Raw genomic sequence first — 21,333 nt, 5'->3', positions numbered from 1 at the left:
CTCAAACATTACTTATCACCTGTACTTTGTTACCCATTAATATTAGCGAAGTATAAATGAGCCTGAACATGTTCGAGGTACCTCAGAGGACTGTCTGGGAATGAGACAGGTAAAAAATTAATAATAACTATTTCCTAATGTTAGTCTTATTTAAAGAAAGCAAATGTTACCAGTCCACTTTTTGTTTGTAAAGCTTTTTACTTGCGAGTTATATATGATTGTCATTGTCGATCGTGTTTGGAACTGGACAATGTACTTAATTTGTTGTCAAAATGGCTAAACAGCATCTTCGGTTCAACGTATTGTAATGTACAATAGCCCTGTTTGTCTTCAATATGATATATTTAACATGCAGCAAATAAGTTTTTAATATTTAAACCTTACTTTCTCCTTTGCTATGTTATGCAATACATTGTATTTTTTATCATGTATACTGAATGTTCCATTTATGTGTCTAGGTGGATTTCTAAAATAATCTGTACAGATTCAACAGCACAATGTCAAAACTAACTCTTACAGCAGGTATATACAAAATTTATGACTTCCTTATTTTGGCAGAGCTTTCCTGCCTTACCATATATTACTGTCATAACTGTTCTGTTTCTTTTCATTAACTCGTGTCCGTTGGCTTTCTCTCAGGACTAGGACTTCTCCTTTGTCTTCAGATAGGTAATTACTTCTATGTATTTCTGAATGTCTGGTATTAGCGCTTCGGTAAAAACTGAACACATTTAATTTGTGCAGTAATGCATGAATAATGACTCCCTGGCAATTTTGTTCATAGCATATGCCTGACATGATATGAACAGTTGCTGAATAACTGTATAATTGCTTCTTTCATAGTTGCCTCAACCAAGCTGGTGTGCTACTTTACCAACTGGTCCCAGTACAGGCCCGGCAATGGACGCTTCACACCAGAGAATGTCGACCCCTTCCTCTGCACGCACATCATCTATGCACTGGCCACCATTGGCACAGACCAGCAGATTACAGCCATCGAATGGAACGATGAGACCATGTACAAGAGCCTGAACAGTCTGAAGAATGTGTGAGTGAGACTGAATACTGGCCTATAGTTTTTTTTTAATTCATGTTTTAGTACTAATAAATGACATGCAATTAACTCTGTGGTCATATAGAAAATTACATATAGAGTTTCACGATTTATGCAATAATCCATGCAACAAAACAGATTGTATGAATGTATGTTGCATACACTGCATCAGTGTTGTGAAACTGATAGTACCAACATTTACTCCGAAATAAACTGGACTGATGTCATTATCTCTCCTTTCCAGGAACCCTGACCTGAAGACACTGCTGTCAGTTGGGGGCTGGGTCAATGGCGTGAGCCCGTAGGTACCACTGTGTGAAAATGCAACCAACCAGCGAGGTTATAGTGTTAATCATGCATGCAGTAAATGGTTCTTTGTGGGTCTTAAGAATACACATTCATTTTTATGTGGAGGTTCTTTCAACTTTAAGAAGTTTCTACACATTTACAAAAATGTTTTTGTTAAAGAACCATCAACAGATCAGGCATGTTGCTGAGCTGTTAAATGGGGCCAATAACAGAACATGCAGATTAAGTTATAATTTTATAATGGTTTCCTAAACTTACTATAAGCTATTACAAATCTTTCTGATCCTACAGTTTATGAGCATTAACGTACACAAGGAGCTTACAGCTTTGAAACCTGCTTCCACAGGTCACTGTCTAAGATCACTTGCATGTACTGGTGTGTATAAAAAGTTCAAAGAAAGAAGAAAGGTTTGGATATCCCTGGTCAAATTCCATGTTTTGTTGGTTTCTTAAGTGTAAATAAGTTAACACTTAAATAACTGCCTAGTGCAGTTTTTTTTTTTATTTGCTGAAATTAGATGTGCCATGACTTTTACACAGGCCACATTTTATGTCTGATTTTTTTCTCCTCAGTATGTTAAATTCAGCAAATAAACAGTAATTGTGTATTCAAATGTGCTGAAGTCTGTTCTCTGTAAAGGATGTGTATGTGTAGACAATCAACAAAAACATGTAATTTGATCAGGGGTGCCCAAACTTTTGCACACCACTGTATATTTAGGACCTGCTTTGAGTGTTATAGCAAAGAAAGGGAAACATTTACCACTTTGCTCTACCAAAAGCAGTTTCACCCACAGATGTTTCAAATCTCACACAAGTTTGATGTGAAATAGCTCACTGTAACATGCATTTATTGTTTTAATTCATATTCTTGGGCCTGAATTCATTGCAGCTTGGGCCTCTGGGTATGTGTCCATTAAATCCATGGGTTAAACCGGGCCCACATCCATAAGACTCTTTTTGACAACTTTATTTCAAAGTATACTTCATAATTTTTAGATTTTTAGATTTTTTTTTGCCAGGCAAGGATCAGGGACAATATGCCACACCACATAACAACTATTGTATGTCATGAGCAAGGAACTTGTTTCATCTCAGGTTTATTGAGATGGTGTCCACTGCAGCCAATCGTCAGACCTTCATCCGCTCTGCACTACTCTTCCTCCGGGCTCACGGCTTTGATGGCCTGGACCTGGCCTGGGAATTCCCTGGACAGAGCGACAGCCCTGCTGAAGATAAGCAGAGGTTCACTGTTCTGGTGGAGGTAAGCAGGCATGTATGGAACAGCTAAGGTTTTGCAGGATAGTTGTAACATAACTATGGAACTAAGTTACACAGTTATGAGGCATTGAAGAGTGGGCCAACACACAGGCCTTTAAGGTATAAGGGGTTAATATAGCTTTGTTATAATCGCTGAATTATTTTGCATAATTTACTTTAATATGTAATGCTATTCCAAGGTTTAATGCCAGTTATATTATTAAACCACACAATTTGCAGGAGCTCAGGAGAGCCATTGAGCAGGAGGCCAAAGACACCAAGAAGGCCCCGTTGCTGCTCTCTGCCAAAGTGGCTGCCCTAAAGCCCACCATTGATGCTGCCTATGAAATCCCTGAAATCGCAAGGTACTCCAGACATACTTACGATTACTGCAATGCTCTAATACAGTATGAAAGTTAGGTTTGCACAATATATTGTTTGTTTATGGAGATACTGGTTTCGCAATACTGATATCACAAAAGGCTGCAATATGCAAATTAGCTCTACAACCAATCATAGCATTATTTTACTGTGTGCTGAGATCATCATGACCAATCAGAGTTCCAGATGAATACTTCTGTGTGCTTAGGACTTGGTCTTAGGACAAAACCTTACTGCTAAACTATCATAAGACAGTGTCTCAGGTATTATTTTACCTAACCATTTTATGTAACTTTCTGTGAGGCAGCTTTTAGAGGCAGAATGCTAAGGATGTCTGAAAGTTTCTTTAGAATGGCACATATTATGTCAAACCACTCTTTGTTTAAATCTTAACAATATAATGGTCATTAGGCGAATTCCTCTAAGACATCACATTATTGATTTACCAATGCATATTTAATATATTATTATGTAGCAATATAACCACTATACAAGAATATTTGTCCATATTGTGCTGCCCTAATAAAGCACAGGAATCCATAAACATGGTCATCTTTGAACACCATCTGTGTTTTTATCATTGCAGTCAAGTAGACTTCCTCAATGTCATGACATATGACTACCATGGTTCATGGGAGAAGGTTACAGGACACAACAGTCCACTCTTCAAGAGTTCTCACGATAGCGGAAACCATATCTTCCACAACATTGTAAGTGTAAATCCCACAATTAACTTTGAAGTTACAGAAAAAAACAGCAATAACAAAAAAGCGTTTGGTCAGTGTTTGTTTCTGAACTCTCTGTTAATTTTGGTCAGAATGCCACTGTGTCGTACTGGATCAGTAATGGAGCCCCAGCTGAGAGGCTGCTGCTGGGTTTTCCCACTTACGGACGCACCTTCCTCCTCACCACCTCAGCAACAGCCCTTGGTGCCCCCGCTAATGGCCCTGCTGATGCTGGACCCTACACTCGTGATGCTGGCTTCTGGGCCTATTATGAGGTGACTGACCAATTAGCCTATTGGCTACCAAAGTTGCCACAAACTTGACATATAAAGTCAGGTATACAGAAGCTTATGCCCTGCTCTTTTCCCTTTTTAAAAAATACAGTAAAGTGTTATACAGCTTTTAAAAGATTGTCTGAAGATGGTTTATAGATAAATGGCAAAGAAATGTTGAACCTAACCAGTAATATAAGCATCATGCATAAAATCGCAGTAAAAATGTAGACATATACTACTCTAAAGTATCATGGAGCAGTGGAAAATGGAAATATGTCCCATTTCCAGCTTAAACTAGATTCAAACATAAAATACCTCTAAATATGAAACATCAACATTAATGACACTAGTAATAATAATTGCAGTAATCATAATGATGATAATATTGCTAATGCTAAAGTATTTTCTACTCTACAGATCTGCACCTTTGCAGCAGCGGGCAAAGTAGAATGGATTAACGAGCAGAGCGTTCCCTATGCTGTTCAAGGAAAGTCTTGGGTGGGCTATGACAACCAAGAGAGCTTTGCTGCCAAGGTACAGGAGACAGTTTAAGAAAGCAATCAAGGTGCTAAAACACAGACGATGCCAAAATGCCAAAAATGTGTGTTCAACTAATTATTGATGCTTACATGTTTGTATGCTTTTGTTCTCTCTCAGGTTCAGTGGCTCACCTCTATGAACCTGGGGGGGGCATCAGTATGGAGCCTTGATCTAGATGACTTTGGAGGACATTTCTGCTCACATGGAGAATATCCTCTTGTTAATCATCTGCGCAACTCACTGGGTAAATAATCCATGCCAATTCAACATACCTGGTCCATAACTCATATATATCTGGTCTATACTGATCTTGTATCAGGGCTGCACAATATATTGTTCATTAATCATTATTTGATGTTGGCCTGTGTAATACGGATATCACAGAGGGCTGCAATAGACAAAAGACGCTTCTAACCAATCACAGAGTAACACCATGTAACACCAACACATGACAATTTGCATACTCCACCTTTGGAGGCTTTTGGAGCAGTTGCTTTGGCGAGAGAGTGATGCTAGCGGACTTTTCATTCATAAACTAATTATATTTGGACAAAGCATGCAGTAACAAGTTTTTTTTTGTAGTTGTTACACGCATTATTAACAATATGGACCTCTTCTAATAGGTTTCCCACCCAAGCCAACCACAACTCGTGCCCCGACCACTACCCCAGACCCCATCACCACCTTCTGCTCTGGAAAACCTGATGGCCTGTATCCTAACCCTGCTGATGAGACCACCTACTTCCAGTGCTTCCGTGGAAACACATACCTGCACCGGTGCCAACCCGGCCTGGTATATGTTGACGCTTGCAAATGCTGCGACTGGCCATAAGAGATGACCAAGTTCTTTTCGCAAAAAAACTCATATACCGGTCAAACAATAAAATTTCAATTAGTAAGCATGGTTCATTGCTGATACCGGTTCTGGAGGAGTGAAATGTATTAAAAATGGTATAAATGTACAAAAATGAAAACTGGTTTGAATTCCAAGTAAAACATTAAGTGTATGGACAGATGGTGTTGTCTCTGCCATCTCTTCAACTGCCAGTGCGCTGTTAAATAGGAGCTGCTCCTTACTTCTTTGCCTTTAAAAAGCAACTCAGTTCTGTAGACTGACAGTTTTGGGTTTATTTGCTTTTGCTGCATTGCTTTTGCTACCTATCATAACTTAAATGACAGATTAGACAAAAGACTGCTCAAGACAGTAAGACATCATGACTAGAATTGAAAAACACTGGATAAAAATTCATTGTTCTTGTTTAAATAAGTAAAGCAAGCAGAAAGTTTATTTGTATATGGATTCTCTTCTGTGATGTATAAAAGGATGTTTTATGACATTTAAGTTCTGTTTAACAAAACATTATGTTTTATAAGGCAGGATAAGACAACTTTGTAAGACAGAGTTTATTAAGTACACCTACCTGCTCATTGGAGATTTTATCAGATACATTTACCATCCACCAACATTAGCACAGCAGTGACACAAGCAATTGTATGTCATGTTGCATTGGTACAGCAGCTTCAGGCATGGCAGTGGTGTGTCAGGGAGTCATTTAAGGTGGTAATGCCCCACCAACCATCATCATGCCCTGCTAAACCCAATATTTTTGTACATGCTTCTATAACAGCACATGGCAAAAAAGCAATCATAGTGAAACTAAACTTTATGTGTAACGCTGCACTGCCCACTATGACGTCCAGTACAAAACAACTGTATGCAACACTTGGTACCAGCTGCACTTTAGGGATGCGCTGTATGATCTGTGTTGAATATGTCCTGTGTGCATTTCTCTTCCTGTATTTCCATGATTTAGTTTGGGCACTGGGCGGCAGACAAATTATGCAACAGATGGGCAACAGTCAGTAATTGTAAACCTACAAAGTGCATCTTGATAGTAGGTATTTCTGGTAAAATGGCCAATAGGTATAAGCACAAGCAATGCTAGTTTTACCTAGAAAGCAACAAAAGCAGCTGCTTAGGGCCCCATGGCCACCAGAGGGCCCCATAACTACTTCTAGGTGATTACTGGAACATTATGTGATTTAAGATGCTCGAGTAATACAGAAAAAGCAACTGATTAATGATTTCTCAAAAAATGTACACAACAAGAGATGAATAATAGAAAAGAAAAAAAAGAAGATGAAGAGAAGTAGCTTAAAGATAAAGGTATGTTTTGGGTTCTTTTGTGGTGTTGACATGCCATTTGTTTTGGCTTGTAGTTGGACAATAAGTAATAGTCAGTCTTGGGTCTGTCTAATGAAGCAGGTTCAACTTAGACAGGCTCTCTGTCTAAATTTCAACACAGACTCAGTCAACTCATTTTACTACAGTGGTTATCAACTTTTTCTGTTAATCCAGGTTCAGATGGTTAGGTTGTGATTAATCCTTATGTGTGTGCACACGAAAGCATGACGTTTATGATGAAGAGCCAATCGCATGAGGAGGAGTCACCAAACAGGAAAAAAGAAATCGTACTAATTAACTAATTAACAAATCCCACTAGGGTTAGATCCAGCTAAGTTGAAAGTTGCCTGGGTAATGAAGGAAGTACTGCATCATGAGACAGACCCCTGAATCCAGAATGCTGAGAAGGTTATATTTAAAATGTAATTTCTAAGAACCCCAAACAAGCATTAGATCATAAGCAATACACAGTCACCCAGTTATAAATTTATATATTTCGAAAGCTTGTGTTATATATTGTTATTTTATTTATTAATTTATTTTTAAATCTTGTTTAGGACACCCAAAATGCCACAACCATCCCTGGGTACAAGGTAGACGTACCTAATACCTCAGTGAATAGGTTAAAGACATGTACCTTTTTATTAGAGCTCACTCCACAGCTCAAAGTCACTTTAGTGTGAGCAACATTACAGGTGTGTTCATGTGTTACTGTGCACGATGGTCTTGTACTTAAAAAACTATGACTTGATCATAAACCTAGGCTAAGTGTATCATATATCTACTTCACACAAAGCATTTTGAAAGATACATAGTTTCTGTGACAACATGACCTTTCATGAGTTGCCTCAGTGTCAAAGAGTGAGTCATGCACTGCTGCACCCTATATAACCAACTCAGCAACATTACACAGACTTTACACATTGTAAAATATCCAGCACATAACTGCCCTAAATCTGATCATGCCCAGTCACCTAATTCTTGGCTGCTCTTGGTTTGTGACATGGCAAAATACACTTATTGTGTATTGTGCAAGGCCTTGCTCACTTAGCTCAAGGATAAAATGCCAATACTTCTCAACCATATAGTTTTCGTGAATTGAAGAGCTGATCTTTCTATGTCAATAAAGTTGCTGACTAGTGTTCCGCCAGCACCGAAGCCCATCTTAATCTCTGGCTGTCGATTAATCTCTGGCTGTCAATTGTTAGCTCTAATAGCGCAGTTGATACTAATCCATCCAAATCCAATGGTTTCTTGGGTACTTTATTGTTCAATTGTTATAATGAACTATCATTAAAAGTCATCTTAATTATACATGCAGATTTTTTAAAGATACACACATTAGATTTGTTTTCTGTGAGTTCTGTCAAAATCACCACTGTCTTTGTGTCATTCCTGCTTTCTGCTCTTTAGCCTTGCAATATCATTTCCCATGGACATATTTTAAGTTCAGAAGTGGTCAAAAGATGTTCCTGGGGGGTCTGTACAAAATTATCGTTGCTGTCACCATTGTCGTTAGTAGTCTGGTAATTTAGTACTTACTAGGTTAGGCCATGCAGAGTATCAAACCAAAGCTCTGCTTTCTCACATCAAGTGATCAAAGTCATCCAAATAGTCCACAAACCTTTATAATGCCCAGTGTTTCAAAGTGCTAATATGTTTTAGCCTAGGATGCTTCACAGGTTAGTTAACTTTCGCGGGTATTGTTTATTTTATTTGCAGCAGCAAGTTCACTTACTGCAAGTGGCATGACACCAGCAGCAAGAATCAAAACACACTCCCACTACATTTTTCACTTGAAACTGGTTGAAAATGAAACCACTGCGGAAAGGTTCTGCTTTATCAGCTGTGCAGGGCAGTGTTTCTGGTTGTAAACCTGCATTAGCAGAAGCAACACGTTCAAAATCGAGAAAAAGGAGCAGGCTTCTGCACATGCGAGATGAAATCATACAGTATAACACTATAATTATAAATACTATAAAATAGTTTCACATAAAGATAAGTTCAGAATGTATACCACTTTGCACTTATCAAAAACAAAAGTCATATAACAGCATAATTTTAAGAAGTAACTGGTAACTAAATCAAATTTTTCCATAAGCAGGGTCGGGCAGAATACTTTTAAAAAGTAGTGATGGCTGAATTCTGAATACACTGCCTAAATACACTGCCTAAATGTATTCAGTAACATATTCCATTACAACACATAGAAAAGTGACATATTCAGAATACATTTAGAATACATAGTGAAAAAAAAAAAACTGTTCTAATTTTTATTTAATTCACACTGTTTCTCGCTGTTACTCGTTGGCAGTTTTCTTCATGTTCCAATAACAAAACCTTTCAAATGTATGCAACTTGCCACAAAACCCATACAGTAGTCCAGTCTTCTGTAGAGTATGTCTTTATATGCCTGCACTAATTAATAAACATCGATTGTTTCTTCTAAAGATTTTTTCAGATGGCAAAAACTTTTGCACAGTACCATGTATCACCCCCCCCCAAGCCAGTGCCAACTCATCCCCTCCCTTACACATCCCAATAATAGTTAACTCTCTGACTAACTTAACAATGCTGGTTTTAATTATTGTTACTGTTTTATGTGATATGCTTATGCTGTTTAGCTGAGTGATAAAAGATGATTCAGTTATCTTGAAAAAGATCAAACTGCCCCCTCTGCTGGCAGTTCTCCTCTGTGTTCAGGAACTCTTTGGTTTAGCAAGATTTGCACCTTCTTTCAGCAAGTTTTAACTAGAACAGGTCAGAAATGTTAATCACACACATGTGCAAACTAGGCAATCTGATAAACTTGACTTTAAGACTTTGGCAAAAAAAAGGTGTGAAGTTTATTGGTGGAGAAATAGCTTTGTTTTTTAAAAGACAAACACGTCTGTCTCATAAACGACCTCATCCTGATAAGACAAAGATTTTAATCTAGAACATGAGAACCTACTTTTGTTTATAGCTTACCAGTTAAACTACACATGTGTACTGCATGCTTAACATACTAGATTGGAAAAAAGGTTGTATATATAGAATAATTTTGTGCTCCTAATGAAGCCACACTGTGATTTTTAAAGCCATCTAATTTATTCCCAATTCTTTAACCATAAACATTCTTTAAGTGTTTTGTTTAGAGCATCAAAAAAAAAAAAAACATATGTAACTTTCTTATGAGACAAAGTGCAGACTGATTACTGTGTTTGCAGTAATAGTATAAAACCTCAAAATCTCCAAAAACGTTTAGCGAGTTTACTGGGTAAACGCATTGTCATCTAAGAGAGACCAGAGCTGTTATACAGGGTTGTAGCAAACCTACCGCGGTTGTAGCCGCTACCATAGAATGTACCTTTAGGGAAATGTATTACAAATGATTCTATTGATTGGCTTACAAATCTTCCTGCCTTCCTCCAGCTACAAAAGGCAGTCATTTCTGGTGTGCTGACTTGAAGTAAAGCATTCCAAAAATCAAAAAGAAGTGAACCAAAAATGACTGTTCACAGTCTTCATCCCATGTTTGACAAAAATAACCGAGGACTGGATAAGATGGTTATTTATTGTCCATTTTCACAAAAATATATCTTGCATTACCCCAAATGTACACAACAATTCCATAAACACATTAATACATAAACAACAGACACACAACACTGGACAACATCACGTGCATCTGCGTTCATTCATCACCCTGACAAAAAGCACCAATTATACACAAATCCCACACAAGCTTATAAGAACTAGCTTCATAAATGACCTAATGAAGTCTATGGGCAAAATGTTGTCAATTCTTGCCCAGTTATCTTTTTTTTGTCAGACATATGGATTAATTTCTACTGACTGTGATCTATGAGTATAGATTTCTGGTCACACCTTTTGAGAATCCTTTATAGATTATCTACAGACACTTTAATTGTTAACATTGCTTGAGGATTAGGTTTTGTTTTGGGTTGAAATTAAGGTTACGCTGAAAAAGCTGTTACTTTGAATCTACTTAATTCAAGCAAGTGCCTCTATTTCCATGAATAAAATACATGACATGAACACAATTCTTGCCAATTGTAAGTGAAATGATCAAGAGTATGTGTGTTGAAGTAATGTATTTCATTCATGTGGAATCAATGTACACATTTGAATTAAGAATATTCAAAGCAAGATTTTTTTCAGTGTTGGGTTAAATTTAATAAATCTATTACATTTAACAGAATATTCAGTTGCATTCAATAGATTTGGGTTGAATGTTAATTACAGACAAAGTGAGCATCCTCAAAGCATCTACAGTGGGCTCTCAAAACTGGACTCTTAATTTCCTCTCCATTTTGATGAAAAATGATTCAATCACACTAATAAAAGACTGGCCTGTTAGTTGATATAGTTAAAGTCATAAGTTTACATAAACATTAGCCAAATTCCTTTAAACTCAGTTTTTCACAATTCCTGACATTTAATCCTAGTACACATTTCCTCTCTTTAGTCAGTTCGGATCACTACTATATTTTAAGATGTGAAATGTCAAAATAATACTAGAAATAATGATTTAGTATAGCTTTTATTTCTTTCATTACATTCCCAGTGGCTCAGAAGTTTAAATACACAGGGTTAGTATTTGGTAGGTAAATTGTTTAAATGTGAAACATTTCAGGTAGCCTTCTGGAAGCTTCTCACAATAAGTTGCTGGAATTTTGGCCCATTCCTCCTCACAGAACTAGTGTAACTGAGTCAGGTTTGTAGGCCTCCTTGCTCGCACACGCTTTTTCTGCCCATAGATTTTCTATGGGAATGAGGTCAGGGCTTGAGGTCAAGCAAAGAGACAAGTAGGTCTTGAAGACAGGCATCTTCAATTATCTCAAGTGAGAATTTTGATATAGTGAATTATAAGTGACATAAACTGTTTGTTAATATTTGTTGGAAACATTACTTGTATCATGTACAAAGTAGATATCCAAAACAACTTGCTAAACTATAGTTTTTTGACATAGAATCTGTGGAGGGAATAAATGAGTTTTACTTAATTCAACCTAAGCGTATGTAAACTTAAGACTTCAACTGTATGTAGTTCATATTAAGAAAGAGAGCAGTCTTTAATTTTCAAAATTAGGTCTGAAATTGACTAGTCTAAAACATGTTTGCATTGCCTAGTTGAAGTGATAAAGTAACAGCCAGTTTATGATAAGAATAAAATAACTGGAGATTTAAAAAGTGTAACAATCTAGAACAGCTTTCAGCAGCCACAGTCTAAAACACAAACGTCAATTCCAGAAAGGTTTGGACTGTAATGCAAATAAAAACTATAAAAATATGTTGTCCTATATTTAAAAGAAAACAGCATAAAGACAAGATACGTAATGTTTTATCTTTTGAACTTCATTGTTTTATATACATGTGTTCATTCTGAAATTGATGGTGATAATGTTCCAGAAAAGTTGGGGCAATTTTAGGAACATTACTTTCCTACAGTGGTGGGAATAACTAAGTTTTACGTCTTCACACTCAAGTCCCAAGTCAGGTCCCAAGTCAAGGCAATCGAGTCTTAGTCAGCACTGGCGAGTCTTAGGTCGAGTCCCAAGTCAGTAGTCCCACTCTTCTAATCCTAAACAAGTCAGTATGCATTCTTCAGCTAATTTAGGGCCATAACACTGAATAATGGTAACATTACTATAGCCTTTTAATGACAGTTAGCAGTGAATGGCTGTATGTAAATGTTTTATTATTTACCCTTCCAACTAAAATACAAAATCCATGGTACACAGATATCCATGACAGGCATACTGGTATACACAAGGAGTAGTGCACTACACATGAAAAGAATTTTAAAAGTACTACTACTAGCTTAATAAAAAAAACAAACAAACAAAAAAAAGCCTTCATATTTGAAGATCATTTTTAATGATTTTTGGGAACATTGTGCACACAGGATTAAATAAAAAACTAGGTCTGCCAACTAAATACAGCCGCTAATTTAAATTGAATTTAGAGGACAACAGAAACGAAAACAACCAACCTGAACAGTTTACAGAAAAGAAAGCAAAAAATGACGAAGCTGAAGTTGACTTTTTTCACCAGCAGCTTCTTATTCGAATTTTCCAACTCAAGTCAACTTCAGCTGCATGCTGAATGTTTCGCTTGTTTTACCTGCAGAAGCTGTTAAAATTGATCGAACAGAGAGAGCTGTGTTTCTTTTGTTTTGCTACCATGCCACCTGCTAAGTTTCTGCAGTAAGATGGAGTTTAAGTGCTGAGTGAGGGCGCATTGATGATTTTGACGCTTCGCTTGTTTCCAGTTTATGGAGTCGAACCTGAGCTCTAATGCTTCTCGTTGTCGAAATAAAATAAACTGAATATAAGCACAGTGACAGACATCTAACAACGTTGCTGTTTATTCAGTTTACATCAGGTAACGAATTCATTCACATGAAAAGTAACCAACTAGAGGCACATCTGCAGTCAGACTCTCCAAGATTCTTCCACTTTGGGTCTTGCGTCTTTCCGAGTTATGACACTCAAGTCTGAGTCAGAGTCTGAGTCACTGGTGTTAAAGTCAAAGTTGAGTCCCAAGTCTTTCTTGATTTTCTCAAGTTGAGTCCAAGGTCATCAAATTGACTAGTGTCCAAGTCATATGACTCGAGTCCACACCTCTGCTTTCCTATATATTGAAAAAACATCCTGAACAGGTGATAATTGAGTCATCCATAAAAGGAGATGAGAAAGAATGGGTCTGGCTCATCACATTGCCAAAATAAAGCTGTTCCTAATTGATTGCAAAGGTTTTAGGTATGTTACCCTCTATGGTGAGTAATATCATCAAAAGATTTAGGGAATCTGGAGAAATCTCTGTGCCTTAAGGGCAAGGCCAAAACCCAAACACTTGTTTTTGACATTCAGTTCCTCTGACAGCACTGCATTAATAACTGGAATGCCTCTGTCATGCATGTCACAACATGGGCTCAGGAATACGATATGCACTGTGAACTGAATACAATTATGCTTATTTTTACATAGTTCTTGATAATGACAATGGTTTCTATTGTTCTATTTAACACAATCCATTGCATTCCTGAATGTGATATATTCACCATGCACAATATGTACCATAATATTTGTTTTTAGTTTAGTTTTGATAAGTAGGAACAGAAAGAATAGAACCAGTAGTCCCACATTCTAAAATACTATGAATATAAATATGAAATAGCAAGGCTTCTCAGTCAAGTACAGTAATGATGGACAAAATGTGGTGACAGAATGTTGACACTGCTTAATATGAGGATCAAATACCCATGCTTAAACCTTAAATACGCTAACTCATTTGACATCACCCAAATGTTTTCACTCATGTGACATCACCCAAATGTGAGGAGACAATGCAGAGCTAAAGTTAGCCAGTCTCTTATTTGAATTTCTCCATTCTACCTTCAATGGAGCAGTAGTTACAGAAAATTGAAATAAAAAGCTGGCGAATAGGAAGCGAACTTCAATCCCAAGGACAAAACATGAGTCTCAGCAGCTACTTCTCCCCGCAGGATTCAAGCAGCCATTAAGTTCCAATTTTGAAACAGTGAAACAAAAACTCACTCTGTAGGGATTTTAATAGGCTATTTGCACTTCTACCTGGTTGTAGAGTCCACCTCTATTCGGGTGTGAATTCCACCTTTATTCGGTTGTGGAGTCCACCTCTATTTGGCTGTGGAATTCACCTTTATTTGGTTGTAGAGTCTACCTCTATTTGGTTGTAGATTCCACATTTATTTGGTTGTGGAGTCCACCACTGTTTGGTTGGGGAGTCCACCTCTATATGGTTGTGGAATTCACCTCTATTTGGTTGTGAAGTCCTTCTTGTGGAAACACAAGCTCAGATTGTAAATGCACTTGTAACACTCAACACTCACAGTTCATTTAATATTGAAATGTAGCCTTAAAGTTTATATTTTGTGTTGATTTGTATGCAGTTATAGGACTTTTGCTTATATTTGATTATTTTAAATAAACAAAAAATGAGAAATAAATAAAAAAATGCAAAAAATAATTCTGTATCGAAGGTGCATCGTATTGTGATGCAAAAACGTCAATGCATATCTTATCATGAAATTTGCATATTGTTACACACCTAGGGTGTATTAGTGCCCATGGCATGCATATGTGTGAAGGCACCATTAACGCTGAAAGATATATACATATTTTAGAGCAATACATGCTGCCTTGAAGGTTTTCATGTCATGCTTATTTCAACAAGACAAAGCCAGGATACATTCTGCATGTGTTATAACAGCATGGCTGTGCAATCAGAGAGCGCAGATGTGAGACTGGCCTGTCTGTCTCCCATTTGTAAATGTGTGGTGCATTATGATGCACAAAATACGACACTGAAGGTCCCATACAGCTGAGGACTTATGTAACTTAAGAGAGGGAAAAAAATCTGCTTTAAAAACTAGATCAGTTGGTGCCTTCAGTCCTCAAAAGATTATTGAGTGTTGTTAAAGCAAAGGAAAGGCAAGAAAAGGCATCAAATGTGGAATGAGTGCATACTTACCAAAATTTTCCAGAATGCTAGTAAAGCATTTACACTATACAAAATAATCCTTCACTAATAAAAAAAAAACATTACAGTGTCATTTGAAATGTGTTAAAGTGAAATAATGCTAATTATATAACTCCAACAATCTCATCTCAAGAAAATGCTATAGTCTGGATTTTTATAGATACAAAATATAGAGATCAAAGTTGCAAATGTATCCATTTCAAAAAAATGCTGATTAGAACATCTGATAACACTGACGTCATAAATGACTGGTCTACTGTACAGGGCAATAACACTTCCTTGCAAATCTCTATATTTAGCGATCAAATGCACATTTTCATTTAATTTACTTAATGTGTATATATGCAAGTATAAAACGGTAGAGCAACATTCTTACCTACGTATAAATTTCTTCTACCTATTGCATGCAAGCAGAATTATTTTGAATAGATGATGCCTATTAAATAATTACCAAAAGAACAAATCAAGTCAAATGATGACAAAATCACAATCAGCATAATTGTACCTCTGTCCCAAGCTGTGTTATAGACAAATAGGAACCTAATTTATATGCATAATGCACAATTTAATATAACTGTGCTAACTGTATCTCATTTTTGTCCACGAAATCTTATTATGAAAGTTCAAAGGTAAGCCAGAATCGCGCACTCTGCCATCATGGTATCAGCATGAGTCATTTCGGTCCACAGTTTAGAAGAGATATGGTATCTCTGGATGTCCTAATAAACTTTCCATCCCTTATCTGATCAGAAAAGACTCCATCCAGTTGCTTATATAAACTCAGTGGTCTTAAGGCATTTTGGTCTTTCCTGCAACTGAAGAACCCAAGGTGAGTTTACAATGCCCAGGGCTACAGTACAGTGGTGAAATTTGTATCCATCTGCTTCTTACAAGTACAGCAATTTAGACAACCTCTCTACTTGACAGAAGAAATCAAGCTGAAAAACAAGAGTGGTGGCATCAACATGGCTAGGCTTACACTTCTAGCAGGTATTAGAAAATATTACATTTTCAAGGCTGGGTCTAGTTGGTATTTAAATAATTATACTGTGTTTACTGTACTCTTACTGTAAACTTCCGCATTTTTCAGGCTTATGCTTGGTGCTGTGCCACTTTGGTGAGTCATAGAGGATTTATAGTGCCTAAGTGAATCTCGTGCAGCATCTATTGGACTGCAACCTGTCCATAAGAACAACTAAATTTGACTTGATTTGCATATCTTTGTGTCATCATTATGCAGCTTCTTCCAAGCAAATGGTGTGCTATTTCACCAATTGGTCCCAGTACAGACCTGGTGTTGGGAAGTACATGCCTTCCAATGTGGATCCCTTCCTCTGCACACATCTGATTTATGCCTTCTCTATGATTAACCATGCCAACGAGCTTGTCACATATGAATGGAATGACGAGACGCTCTACCAGGCCTTCAATGCCTTGAAGAACAGGTATGTACAACAGCAAGGTTGAGTAATAAGTCAGACTGCCTTAACAAACATCGGAACCAATGAAATAAAACATTTTTCCATAATAATAATCTAATTATGCACAATACTAACATTAATCCAGGGATGGCATATTTACCAGTGCTTCATTAATCTGTGCAGAAATCCTACTCTTAAAACTCTTTTGGCTGTTGGAGGATGGAATTTTGGCTCAACCCAGTGAGTATTTTGTACCATCACATGTTTCCATCTTTAGTGCTGGACAGCAGTACATTGCATAAAATTATTCTACAGATGCAACATCTGTAATCTAAATGTTTCAAAATCTACCTCAGGTTCTCCATTACGGTGTCCAATGCTGCTAACCGTCAAAAATTCATCCAGTCCTCCATCTCATTCCTGAGAACACATGGATTTGATGGTCTGGACCTGGACTGGGAATACCCTGGATCTAGAGGCAGCCCTCCTGAGGACAAGCAGAGATTCACCCTGTTGTGCAAGGTAGATTGGAGCATATAATCCCAGCTCTTTTAAAATGTAATAGACTTGTGTAAATCACTTCATTTTGAAGTAACGTGACCATATTCCTCACTGCTGTTCCCTGTCTAATTTATTAAGGAACTGCTGGAAGCTTATGAAGCAGAAGGAAAAGCTACTGGGCGGCCTAGACTCATGCTTACTGCTGCAGTATCAGCTGGCAAAGGGACAATTGATGCTGGATATGAAATTGCTGAGATTGCCAAGTAAGTGGTGGAAGTCACTGAGAGTGTGTTTTTGAAATGCGTGCCAATATTTACAAACTGTCTAATTAATTATTTAAAATGAAACCTGAATTTAAAAGAAAGAGATTAGATGGAAGCAAATGCATGATTGAAAACAGTTGCAAAGACGTCACTCTCAGTCAACTGCCTATTCACGTTTGCATTTAAATAAAAAAAATTTAAATGTATTTAAATTTAAACTCTAGGTATCTGGATTTCATCAATGTGATGACCTATGACTTCCATGGAACTTGGGAAAGATTCACAGGACACAACAGCCCCCTGTACCAGGGAGCTCATGATGAGGAAGATCTCATTTACTTCAACACGGTAAGATCTGTGTCATGAATTTTTTTCTAAAAAAAGTAAATCGATGTAGAAACTGTATCCTAAAGTAAGCAGTGTCCCTCATGTAAAGGACTATGCCATGAGGTATTGGAGGGACAATGGTACCCCTGTGGAGAAACTGAGGATGGGATTTGCCACATATGGTCGTACTTTCCGCCTCACCTCTTCAGCTGATGGAGTTGGAGCTCCAGCTAGCGGACCTGCCTCTGCTGGATCCTTCACCCGTGAAGCTGGATTCTGGTCCTACTATGAGGTAATCTGCACAAAAAGGAAACACAAAACTGAACTATTTTTTTTTCCCCTTAAACGTTAGTCAATGTACTGCTTCTTTCCCTCAGATATGTGGCTTCCTTGAAGGAACAAAAATCCAGTGGATTGAGGATCAGAGAGTACCCTACGCCACCAAGAATGGTGAATGGGTTGGTTTTGACACCAAAGAGAGCTTTGAGATCAAGGTACCTTCCAGTTTACAGAGTGGAAGCACAAAGCATCTGTGGTATAAAGCTTAACAGGATAACTACAACATATTTTTAACCTCAACTTCACAGGTACGCTATCTGAAAGACAACAAGTATGGAGGGGCTTTTGTTTGGGCTCTGGATTTAGATGACTTTGCTGGCCAGTTCTGTGGGCAAGGGAACCATCCTCTAATGGCCCATCTACACAACCTTCTGGATATTGGTAAATTCATCATATATTTTGGCGTAGATAATCTGTAATTGATTTTTGTTGTGTACAAGACAGCACTTTCTTCACTCCTCACTGTAAATTATTTTTGAACTTTTTTTTATAGAATGGCCTCCATTGCCACCCACTACCACCCTCAAACCTGGTGTCACAACTACACCAACAACAACCACAACTACTACACACAAGCCTGGAACAGGCTTCTGCAATGGAAAGCCAGATGGAATTTACGCTCATCCTGAGGACCCCGGAAGATATTATGACTGTCTAGCGGGTGAAACTTATGACAGGAAATGTGGACCTGGCACAGTGTTCAATGACAACTGTAAGTGCTGTGCTTGGACTACACATTAAGCCCCATCAATTGTACAACGGACTCAAATGAATTCTTACAAACTTAAAAGCCAGTTTCTGGAAGCAATACTGTGTTTTGACCTGTGGATAAACACTAGCTGTTTTTCTTTTTGAAAGAATTAATAATTCATGTTTAATGTCTAGGTTATTCAGAATGTTAGCATAGTAGATCTGTTTGTCTGTTTTTTGTCAATAAAGAATAAAGTACATTTTTGTTTGATGGCATTTGTAATTATTGTCATTTGTCTTGTGTGCTTTTAAATACTAAGCTCATTAAATAAAATGGATTACATTTCTCAGAAATGTTTCATGTAGACTGTTAAGCACAGCCCACTATGCCATGATATTAAACCCATGTTAAGCACCATGTTCCCTGGTGATGGGTCATCATCATTACATTGTTAAGGAAACAGAATGAAAGCATGATAACAATGAATAGTGGACAACACATATGACACATTTAACACAGCATATATACTACATTTGCACATTTCCAAATGACAAAATATCTACCTGGGCTTAACCTGTCCTTAACTAGCCAAAAGCAGCAGGATGTTCTCCAAAAGATAAGATCAGACTCAGATACTCAGATTGCATCCTAAATTCCTTCTTAAAAAGAAAACATAACACGAAATTAGTAATTTCTAATCTTTTAGGTCTGTTTGCAAGCCAATAAAGGGCAATAATATGATGATACAGAGGAAGTTGTTCGCGAGTAGTACATTCCAGATGAAACTATAAAATATGAGAGATTTAGTAAGAACATGCAAAAATCCAGAAACAAGAGGAATAAAAAGATACATTTCTTGAAAATTTAATTTTGTGCAGACACTAAAAAAATGGAAATTTTCTAAATATTGTATGGACCCAAATTACAAAATCTAGAGTTCAGATGATACCACTTTTTTCTAGTCACTTTTCTAATATGGATACTAACTACTAAGAAACACTACTAAGCATTAAAAAGAGCTATTTTAAATGAAAACACTTCACTAAATCCTTGTATTATGTTGAAAAAAATTACATCCATAAACGTTACCCTCTCTGGGCAATCAGAACCAGTCATAACTGGTATAATGTATATGAAAAGATGATGTGAGTCAAATGACCCACATCATCTTTGTATACAAATATTGTGCAGGCCTTCCACAACACCTCTGTGACCACTTTGCATGGTCGCAAGCTCATGTCTGTAAATAAGGTAAAGATTTGAATGGAAAAAAACGAGAAAGTAACCAGTATTTTTGCCGACTCAAAAGTAGAAGCAGGTCCAATTCAACCATAACATAACAGAAGGTTTAAGATGTGCATCTACACATTTGCTATCATGCTATCAACCACTCAGAAACACTCTACCTCATATGAAAAAATATACAGCTAACAACATGACATCCCACAATGTAAATAAAGGAGTTTGATGTAGTGTGTAAACATTGTTATAGTTTTAAAACATATTAATCACTCCGCAGTCCATACATTGAAACTATGCTGTAAGAACAACCCAATCTGAATTCACATTTGCAAGCATTTCTTGTTCAGAAAAACACTACAATATTATTTGTTGTTATTCAGTATATGGTTTGGTTAAACAATACTTCATTATGTGCGCTGGTAATGGAATTGGCAAGGGGCATCCAAGAGACATCTGGAGCCAAACTTTGTTTGTCAAGCTGGCTTACAAGTTATAAACTACTTCTTTTCTATATTGTTTATTTGCATTTATTCTTGTGATATACAATGTTTTTACAAGCACAAACAGACTGAAGATAAATAGTTTTAAATATTGGGCTTTAGTGCCTAAGGCTTTACACAGGACTGTATTTCTACCTGTTCAGCCTAATCATGTTGACATTATAAGGAGTATTCCGGCCTAGACATCTTTTTGAATAAGCCACAGGTCAGCCAATCAGAATAGAGATTGTTTAATGGCCTGTTTAATTCTCAAAGCACTTACTTTAAAATATTTGTGTTGAAAAAGTTGACATGACAATCACATTTTCAGTACGTAATATGTTCTAATAAAATATGTCTTCTAATTTTAAAAAGTATTTTAATAAACTGAAGGTGTCTGACAGGGATAAATGTACAGATGACAGGACAGTTGTATACTATCAACTCAAATACCATAGAATTAATGTGGTATGTGCATGACCCTGTATGCCAAGAGTTTATTGCTATGGGACCTTGGCCTGAGCAGTTGCCATGCATGCACATTGGTACTCAGTAATGGCCACGTGTAGAGCAATGCTTAAAAATAAAATGCCAACAATTGTTCTCTGGAACCTTTATTCAACCTTTCAATGAGCTTTAAAAACATTTCTAAAAATCTTCTTTAAAAAAAAAAAAGAAACCACTCAATTGAAAGGTTATTTAGGGAAGCAGTGGTGGTTCTTCTATGACAATGCTCCAAAGAACCCTTTTAACTGGATACAAAGACATAAATCATTAAAGGGAACTTATCTCCTGCTGTTCCCAAGTGACAG

The 21,333-nt window shown here is 37.0% G+C and overlaps 2 protein-coding genes across 4 annotated transcripts; both read left to right on the top strand.

Moving 5' to 3' along the window:
- The first annotated feature begins 46 nt into the window (after window positions 1-46).
- chia.1 (chitinase, acidic.1) lies at window positions 47-5,832 on the top strand. Its single transcript, XM_036559567.1, has 12 exons — window positions 47-109; window positions 459-522; window positions 640-669; window positions 844-1,048; window positions 1,299-1,355; window positions 2,462-2,627; window positions 2,864-2,988; window positions 3,591-3,714; window positions 3,822-4,004; window positions 4,422-4,538; window positions 4,662-4,788; window positions 5,168-5,832. The coding sequence occupies exons 2-12, from the start codon at window positions 498-500 to the stop codon at window positions 5,374-5,376; spliced, it is 1,368 nt and encodes a 455-aa protein (XP_036415460.1). The 5' UTR covers window positions 47-109; window positions 459-497; the 3' UTR covers window positions 5,377-5,832.
- Window positions 5,833-16,040: 10,208 nt separating this feature from the next.
- chia.2 (chitinase, acidic.2) lies at window positions 16,041-19,075 on the top strand. 3 transcript variants are annotated; one of them, XM_036559427.1, is made up of 12 exons: window positions 16,041-16,087; window positions 16,186-16,248; window positions 16,349-16,375; window positions 16,499-16,703; window positions 16,863-16,919; window positions 17,036-17,201; window positions 17,319-17,443; window positions 17,668-17,791; window positions 17,880-18,062; window positions 18,148-18,264; window positions 18,358-18,490; window positions 18,603-19,075. In XM_036559427.1, the coding sequence occupies exons 2-12, from the start codon at window positions 16,224-16,226 to the stop codon at window positions 18,848-18,850; spliced, it is 1,410 nt and encodes a 469-aa protein (XP_036415320.1). In that variant the 5' UTR covers window positions 16,041-16,087; window positions 16,186-16,223; the 3' UTR covers window positions 18,851-19,075. The 3 variants fall into 3 exon arrangements, with proteins under 3 accessions (XP_036415320.1, XP_036415321.1, XP_036415319.1); XM_036559428.1 differs by having other exon boundaries at window positions 16,042-16,087; window positions 16,189-16,248; XM_036559426.1 differs by having other exon boundaries at window positions 16,047-16,248.
- The last annotated feature ends 2,258 nt before the right edge of the window (window positions 19,076-21,333 follow it).

The sequence above is a fragment of the Colossoma macropomum genome, unplaced genomic scaffold (genome assembly GCF_904425465.1).
Source record: "Colossoma macropomum unplaced genomic scaffold, Colossoma_macropomum, whole genome shotgun sequence".
Lineage (NCBI taxonomy): Eukaryota > Metazoa > Chordata > Actinopteri > Characiformes > Serrasalmidae > Colossoma > Colossoma macropomum.
The sequence above is the reverse complement of the archived record's forward strand: the minus strand, read 5'-3'. Positions and strand labels throughout refer to the sequence as shown.

Bases quoted from the DNA above. Each gene is read 5' to 3' on its own strand.
- chia.2 (XM_036559427.1), top strand. From the start codon at position 16,224: ATGGCTAGGCTTACACTTCTAGCAG. The intron at 16,704-16,862 runs GTATGTACAACA...TAATCTGTGCAG, and splicing joins TTCAATGCCTTGAAGAACAG to AAATCCTACTCTTAAAACTC. The intron at 18,491-18,602 runs GTAAATTCATCA...TTTTTTTTATAG, and splicing joins ACACAACCTTCTGGATATTG to AATGGCCTCCATTGCCACCC.
- chia.1 (XM_036559567.1), top strand. From the start codon at position 498: ATGTCAAAACTAACTCTTACAGCAG. The intron at 4,005-4,421 runs GTGACTGACCAA...TCTACTCTACAG, and splicing joins GCTTCTGGGCCTATTATGAG to ATCTGCACCTTTGCAGCAGC. The intron at 4,539-4,661 runs GTACAGGAGACA...GTTCTCTCTCAG, and splicing joins AAGAGAGCTTTGCTGCCAAG to GTTCAGTGGCTCACCTCTAT.